This window comes from Miscanthus floridulus, chromosome 6 (genome assembly GCF_019320115.1).
Source record: "Miscanthus floridulus cultivar M001 chromosome 6, ASM1932011v1, whole genome shotgun sequence".
Taxonomy (NCBI): Eukaryota; Viridiplantae; Streptophyta; class Magnoliopsida; order Poales; family Poaceae; genus Miscanthus; species Miscanthus floridulus.
This window is the reverse complement of record NC_089585.1, coordinates 27,384,904-27,392,620: the sequence shown is the minus strand read 5'-3', so window position 1 is coordinate 27,392,620 and position 7,717 is coordinate 27,384,904. Positions and strand designations below refer to the sequence as shown.

General features: G+C 47.1%; 1 protein-coding gene across 6 annotated transcripts; it reads left to right on the top strand.

Moving 5' to 3' along the window:
- Positions 1-195: 195 nt before the first annotated feature.
- LOC136461918 (mediator of RNA polymerase II transcription subunit 17-like) lies at positions 196-6,038 on the top strand. Of its 6 annotated transcripts, none has more exons than XM_066461289.1 (11): positions 196-475; positions 549-711; positions 1,226-1,336; positions 1,623-1,914; positions 2,015-2,213; positions 2,303-2,416; positions 2,631-2,716; positions 2,798-3,188; positions 3,334-3,792; positions 3,869-4,189; positions 5,359-6,038. In XM_066461289.1, exons 4-11 carry the CDS (start codon positions 1,823-1,825, stop codon positions 5,674-5,676), a joined length of 1,980 nt encoding a protein of 659 aa, XP_066317386.1. In that variant the 5' UTR covers positions 196-475; positions 549-711; positions 1,226-1,336; positions 1,623-1,822; the 3' UTR covers positions 5,677-6,038. The 6 variants fall into 6 exon arrangements, with proteins under 6 accessions (XP_066317386.1, XP_066317384.1, XP_066317383.1 ...); XM_066461287.1 differs by having other exon boundaries at positions 1,578-1,914; XM_066461286.1 differs by lacking the exon at positions 1,226-1,336 and having other exon boundaries at positions 562-711; positions 1,578-1,914.
- Positions 6,039-7,717: the final 1,679 nt, after the last annotated feature.

Below are 7,717 nucleotides of genomic sequence, written 5' to 3'. Positions count from 1 at the left end.
GTTTTGAGTTTTTTTATTTGAAGTTGTTAAGATGCTCAAAAAAAATTATTGACATATTTACATTTAAGGGTATTTTCGTCTTTTCACATCTGCAGTTTTACGGCGTTAGAGTCCAAACTGATGAAAGTGGCATGGAGGACACGAAAAAGCTAAAGTAGTGGCACTAAAGACCGCTGAATTTTCACATGGTATTGCGATCTTTTTTTAATGGCACACATGAATTGTCTCAAAATTTTGTGCTGGTTGGAAGCCCACCAACCCGAGGTAACGCAGCCGGCTTCCCTTCGTTTTCCACGCGGAAGGAATCCGATCGATGAGGCCGGGAGGGTTCCCGTTGCATCCCGCTTGACAGTCGCGCGACCGCTCGAGCAGCTCTTCCTCCGCTCGCGCAGCTTCAAGTCGCGAGCCCGCCGCCCGGCCGGCATCCCGTCGCCGCCGCCCCTGCGCCTTCTCGTCGCTTCGGCTCACGCCAACGGTGAGCCCGCCACAACCTACATCTCTGTGCCTCCCGCTAGGGTTTCGGGTTTCTTAATCCTCTCTTCTCATAGACTGTTTCCGTAGATCCTGGGGCTGCCGCCGCCACCTCGACGCCCGGCTGCCTGTGCTTGATCCAGTGCCGCCGCCGCCCGCCGACCTGACCGCGCCGGCTCGATCTCCACCACTGCTCCGTGACTGCCCCCGCCTGGCCGCCTTGCCTCGTCCCAAGATCCGGTGAGCCCTTCCTCTCTTCTCCCCAGATCGAGCTCCTACGACTTGGATGTGTAACTTCTACTCATTGGATGTGCTTGTAGTAGCATACTGAGAATAGCATGTTTTGTCTGATGGTTAAAGAACCGCCTTTATGCTATGCTGAATTTATTTAACCTGCAGTGCCTTTATGCATGAGGTTTATTTAGCGTCTGTCAGAGAGCAATTTCTCCTGCTTTAATTAGCTCAATAGACTTTGCTGTTTGTTCCAAGTCAGTTCAGCTGCTCTCAACTCTGATGGTCACATGTTTGAGTCAGTCAGTTAGCTTGGAATTTTCAGTGTGCCTAGTACACAAGATGCTGCTTATTAGAGTTACTGAAAATTAAAGAACCGCAGAACATTTGGATTCACTAGCTAGCATTCTCCAGATAGAACATTTGCATCCATCAGAATATCATATCATGCGAAACACCACAAATAGCTTAGTTGAGACCTTAGTTATCATGTATTTATTTTCTCCTCTACTTTTCTTTTTAGGGATTTTACGGTACCCTGTACTACTGGTATGAGGATTCTAGTATGCAAGTATGCGCCTGTACTGTCTATAGCTGCATGGCTGTTGGCTGTTGCACACAGCCATTCAAAACTGTGAGTAATTCTGGAGTTTTTTTTTTCAGTTAGGGAATAGGTATTGGCGATGACTACCAGTGCTAGCAATTCTGTATTTCTTGGTCTATTAACTGTAAAACAGTGACTAGTTAGTTGTTCGACAACCCCAAAAATATTTTGTTTTCAAGTACTTGAGTACTACTTGTCTATTGACACAACAAGAACGACTATATGCAACACATTTGTTGTCTATTGACACAACAAGAACATCTATATGCAGTCCCATTCTGTCGGTGTACCACGGCTGACTGTCGACGCCCTGCAGATCCAGCAAAGGCAACACTGAGCAGCTCCTCTGACTTCGACTGGCCTGCGACCTGTGGATCTGTGCCAGCCCGTTGATTGAGCTACCTGCTCCAGCCTGAGTAGCCTGTGTTGAAGGTATGGTTGGCTGAAACTTATGAAAAAGCTAGCTAAGGAAACAGGGCCAAAGTGAGCTCCAGAAAACAAAAAGAAAGGAGCGACATGGAGAAAGGTGACGTGCGGGTGGACCTCGACAAGCTCCCCATCAAGCGCCTTGAGGCCATTGACGAGATTGGCAACGAGCACTACCCACCGTAAGTTTGCTGACAACCCGTAATCTGTTCCTCTCAAATCCACCAGGAACTCACGCGCTTTTCCTTTCCTCTGCTTGCGGGGCGGTGTCTGCGGTTGTAGGGACACTAGCAACGAGGAGCAGCGACTCGCGGCCATCCGCCGGATTGACTTCTCCTGGGTCATAGAGAAGGATGCAAAGAAGGCCAAGAAGGCGGCTGAGGCTGACACTACCCAGCAGGCATGGCCCTGGCAGAGCCTTATGGAGAGCCTGCAGCAGGCACATCAGGAGCTCTCCGTCGTCATAGACCTCATCGGCACGGTTGGTAAATGCAGATGTGCACCCAATTTCAGTCCCTGCGAATGCAATGCTGGCGATCACTTATGATTATGTTGAAAATTATGCCTCAGGTGGAGGCTAATGACGCTGTGGCCGTCGCCTCGACAACGAAGCCCAAGTCGCAGCCAAATGAAATACTTGTTGACATGGCAGTCTCTGCTGCCACCAAGCTCCAGCGCCTTAGGGTATGTTCCGTACCGTGGCTACCATGTGTAATTAGATAGCATTTTCAAATCAATGGAGTGAATGCATGGAGCTCTTTAGACTAGTGCAACAAAGAAAACCAGAGCTGAAAGTAACTGTAAAAAAGAATGCTTCTGTAATTGATATTTCAAGCTCTGCTGTTTATTATTGTGCTTACTGCCGTAATATTCATTTGTGCCTTTTGGGATCTCTCAGCATTTGTCACGGTACTTCAAACAATCTTCTAGGACAATGGAGCAACAGTTCCAAAAGGAGACTAGGTTCTACAGCTCCTTAATAAGGTAGTTACTGCTGCTGAAGTTTTGAATGTAAAAGCTGTAAAAAATTGAAGCTGTTGACACAAAGCGCTGATACATTTGCAGATTGCAGCAGAACTGGAAAGTGAAGCGGCAGCGGGCTGTTGGGAGTCCAGGAAGTGAAGGCTTCATGTTTGATCTAGTTGATAGTTCTCAGCTAGACACAACAACAATGCCTCGGTTATCACCATTATCTTTAATTCCGATTGATCAAGACTCTTCAGGCACTTTGTCTGTACAAATACCACAGAAGTCTTTCCGTTCCTTGAGCCTTCAATTTCGTGGAGACATAGCCAATAATGCAGAAAGCAGTGCTATAAAAAAGAAAGAAGGCACGTTAACCAACACAACTACTGAAGCCGAAAAGGATGTTTTGGAGAATGATGATGTCAATAAGTCTATCAAACATGCACATTCCATCCTTCGTGACATCCACAAGTCCATATTTGAGGAGCAGGTGGGTTAAATGCCTATGATTTTCACACAGTCCTCTGGCTAACTAGAGCACCATGTATAGAAAAGAACCATTGTAGTCTTCACCATGCTGTCTTCCTTACTTTTACCTGCACCATCGCACTTGATTTAGTGCATATCTCTTGTAGGTATTTGATATGGTGATCCGGGAGACATTTATCCAATCTCAAGGCATCAATGTTACTGGGATGTGCGAAGATTTTCTGCAATTAGCGATTGGCCAGGAGTGTTCTTTGTGCCTTTCGCTTGAGCTCTCTGGACAAAATAGTAACTCAGGAACAGTAGGGCAGGAAGATCATATGGATACAGATTATACTGGAAATCTTGCAGTAGCCACTGTAAATGGGACGGATTCTTCAAATAAGGATGTGAGAGGGTTTCCTAACCCCAAATGCTTAGAAATTTACCTGCTACATATGTTCCATGAAAACATTCTTAGGAAACTCAGGGAGAAATCTCGTCATATGGTTCGTTACCCGGGTTCTGCTCAGGCTGCAACTGACGATTGTGGCCTGCTAAGTCATTTTTGCATGACAGTGTCTCACAGGATATTTTCTAACAAAGTACATTTGGAGCTGGAAAGTGTGGTAGGCCTACTCTACACTTGTCATTTAATATAATTTTATAGTAGACTGGCATTGTGACTTCCTTTCACTAATGCAGGTTAGTAGGGTTCCTTATCTCCATCTGCGTTCCCTTCCTACATGGCATTCTCGGACGTCTTCCTGGTCTCTCTGCTTGAAAGTTCCTCAGCCTATCCTGTCCACAGATCGAGCCAGAATGCCTTCAGACCATCACGAGCTGAAGTACAAATCCAGGTCACAGTTTAGTACAAAGGTGATCTTGAAAGACGGCCAAATTAGTTTAATGGGTGAGGGCTCTCCAAGCATTGCTGGATCGTTGACTGGGAAGCCATCTGATGGACGTCTGATAAATAGTTACAATTGTGACTTGGAAGACCTCCCAATGATGCTTCTGCAGCAGGTGATGAAACGCTCCCCCCTCCCTCCCTCTTCTTTTTTTTTGGGTAGATCTGCACGATGGAAATTGGAAAATTGCTTGTCTACTTATTATTTCTTATATCTCAAGAAAGGTTTGCTGAAGAATATAGGGCATGTTTGGTTGGGTGGCTAACCCCTGGCCTGGTTACCCGGAGCCAAGATGAGCTTGTTTGGTAGGCTGTAGATGGGTTGGGGCCTGGCTTTGGGGAGCCATCCGTACTACCTACTGTAGCCTGGCCAGGAAAGAACGACATGAGCTTCTGTTTTTCTGGAGCCTGGCTTGGCCAAGCCTCCCTCGCGCGTCTCCTCACCGCCCCCTCTCCCCACCGCATTTCTTCAACCTCCCGACACCGCCCGAGCCTGTGAGCGCGCCGGGCCCCGGCGGCCCTCCCTGTGCCGTCTCCGGCTCGCATCTGCTCCTCCGCGGCTGCGCCGTCTCCGGCGTGCCTCGCGCTGACCAGCACCGGGGAAGGGCATGGTTGTCGGTTCTGCTCGGGATGGACGGAGCCGAGGCGGTGGCGGCTGCCGGGCCTGCTGCTGTGGGCCTGGGCGACCTGCCGGAGCACTGCGCCGCCAAGGTGCTGCTCCGCCTCGACCCGCCTGCTGGCTCGGGTGGCTCAACCACGCGTTCCGCGGCGTGGCGGGAGCGGACTTCGTATGGGAGGCCAAGCTGCTGGAGAAAAACGCCCAAAAATCGACTGAATCAGCCATCTTCTGCCATCTCTATCTCATTGGAAGAAGAGGTGACTGTATCAAAACAAACCAGGCAACCAAACACACTCTGGAGCTAGCCAGGCTACTATAGTACAGACAGCCAAACAACCAGGGGTCCATTGGAAGAAGAGGTGATTGTATCAAAACAAACCAGGCAACCAAACACACTCTGACAGCCAAACAACCAGGGGTTGGCTTAGTGGGAGCAGGCTAAGGCTGCCTAGGCTAGGATTCTAGCCAGGCTAGAAGTTGGCCAAGAAACCAAACGCACCCATATTCTATGCATAGCTCTAATGTTGAATCACTGCACTCAAATAATTGCTGCGTTATGCCCCTTTCTAAAACCTTTGTCCATTACCAGTTCCATGCAAATTTTGCAAACCATTTGCAGTGCTCAACCTTATTAGTTTGATAACTTATTATTTTGTATATCTGCAGGTTGCCAGTCAAGTAATCCACTGGCTCCATGATGAAGCAATGGTTCTTGGGATGAATGTGACTAGAGATTTCCTGTGCCTGTACTTTGATCTTGACCAAGGCGAAACACTTGGCCTAGTGGCACATGTTGATCCGGATGACACATATGGCTGCATCTCATGGTACCTCACTGTTGATCACCCAACGGAGGAGGCGAAGATGTCAGCGGATAGTCCAGAGTTAGAGAAGCGTAGGTTTTTGGGGTACCTTTCACTGGAAGTGCTTTACTCTACCCTGATGGACCTGATAAAATTGTGCAGCACAGGTGTCCAGCACTGAGACTCGGAGTGATCAAATTTGCGCCTCTTGATCGACATAAGTGGATGAAATGATGTATATTCGTGCTGTATTTGAGAGCATGTAAATTGAAGCATTGTGTACCTGATGTGTTTGCTATGTGAACGATAACGCATCGCTAGCCTTTTTGGATTCTTTGGTCTAAAGATCATTTGGCTAAAGTTGATGGCAAAAACTTTAGACCACTTTAACTCACGGGTGTGATCTAAAATATTTGGAGGTTGTCTAAACTTTAAACAAGTTTAACCCAAGGAACATCTTTCCGATTATAGAATTTATCAAGATGTTTGAGAAGCAGGGCTGAGTTTTGACATTTAAGGTTGATAATCCAAGACCTCCTTTCTTCTTTGGCTTACAACACTTTTTCCATGCTATTAAAGGTTTCAGTTTAGCATTAGTGTCATATGTTACAGTCTTTATTGCTCCTTGTTCATCCTTCAGGTCTGCTCTGTATTTTGTTGCCTGTTGCTGCTCAAGGATAGGCTTTCAGGTATGTTAGACTGTCTCCAACAGCCTATGCAAAGGGCGACACAAATCCAAAATAGGTCGTTCGTAGTGTTGTAGCTAAAGAAAACCGGCTCCAACAGAAGACGCAAACAGAGCATGCATTTTTGGGTACGCGGCTAACTTGGACACTTATTTGCATCGTCTTTCTTCAAGACGCAAAGTCTTCGGCGCCTGTAGTGGTGGGCTCGTAGGAGGCGTCGGGGTGGAGCAGTGGTGAGTGCCAGGTGGGACCGCGGCGGGCGTGGCTGGCTCGGCGACGCGAGCTCACCGTGGGAGCACCTTCGGAGCCACCGGCCTTGGCTGCCTCGCTTCGCTGGATCTGGGACCGCTCCCCTGCCGCTGGTGATGAGCAGCGCTGTGTGGTTGCAGGGGAGGGAGCTCGCCGGCGAGGCGGGCCCGACGATGACGATGGCGAGGCGGGGAGGGAGGCGAGCGGCTCGGTGCTCGGCGGGGAGGGAGGCGAGCGGCTCGGCGCATGCAGGGAGGCGGGCAGCACTCGGCGGGGAGGGGGGCGGGCGGCGGCGGTGCTTGGGGGCTCTTCCTTTGCCTTCGCTGTCGGAGGTCTTAGCTATGTTGTACTGCTCGTTTTGCTCCTTTGGGCCTCTATGGTATGGTGGCAAAAATTCTAGTACTCGTAATGTTGTTTCAACTGTTCTTCTATTTTGAAAGTAAGTACTCCTAAATCTTACTCCTGTAATTCGGGTTAAGTCACCCGGACTGGACATAATAAAAGAGAACATTCTGAGACCATTTTTCCAATCTTGTAGTTTGTATCGGAAATAGTTTCAGTTGATTTGATTATTTAGTCAAATCTGCTATTACCAAATGGAAATTTTATTGTTTTACCTTTTTGGTTGTTTATGGCTCAGCAATCACAGATGACATATTGCTACTTATTTTAGAGCTATCATATACACTTAGCTGCTTTCATAGTTATTGAACAATGCATATGCTGCCATTTGTTATTATTTGCCTAATTTGTTCATGATCAAGCTTGAGAAAAAAGTTTAAACTTGTACTCTTGGGTTTTGTGTACTACCATGCTTAGCAGACTAAAATCTTGAACTGATTGTTGTAAATCAGTGCATATAAGATTTAGTGTGGTAATGTGTATCAATAGAAACAACTGAAAGCAAAAAGCCAAATCACCTTAATAGTTTGGTATACTAGTTCTGATTATCTGATCGCATTATCCTGTTCCAACTGCAGTCACTCGTGGATTATTTACTATTTATCTAATAGTTTGGTAAATTTTCTGAGTCATTTTTAGTAGCTTCTGGATTGAAGGTACTACACAATTGTTTTTTTTTCACTTTTGTTTGAGATTTTTCTTTTCTTTCGTTCATTGGCATTAGGACCCAACCAATTCAAAAAGGAAGTCATTTTTTCCTTTCATTTTGAGTATCCCATCTTCCGGTGCTAGGAGTGTCGGTGTTTTGAGTTGCCACCAACAAATAAATTTCTAATATAGCGCGTCTGGCTCGGATGGTGTGCTAAGAGTATATGAGATTTATAC

Excerpts from the sequence above, each read along its gene's own strand:
- LOC136461918 (XM_066461286.1), top strand. The coding sequence starts at position 1,823 with ATGGAGAAAGGTGACGTGCGGGTGGACCTCGACAAGCTCCCCATCAAG. Across the intron at positions 3,189-3,333 it reads AGTCCATATTTGAGGAGCAG|GTATTTGATATGGTGATCCG; the intron begins GTGGGTTAAATG and ends TATCTCTTGTAG. Across the intron at positions 4,190-5,358 it reads CAATGATGCTTCTGCAGCAG|GTTGCCAGTCAAGTAATCCA; the intron begins GTGATGAAACGC and ends GTATATCTGCAG.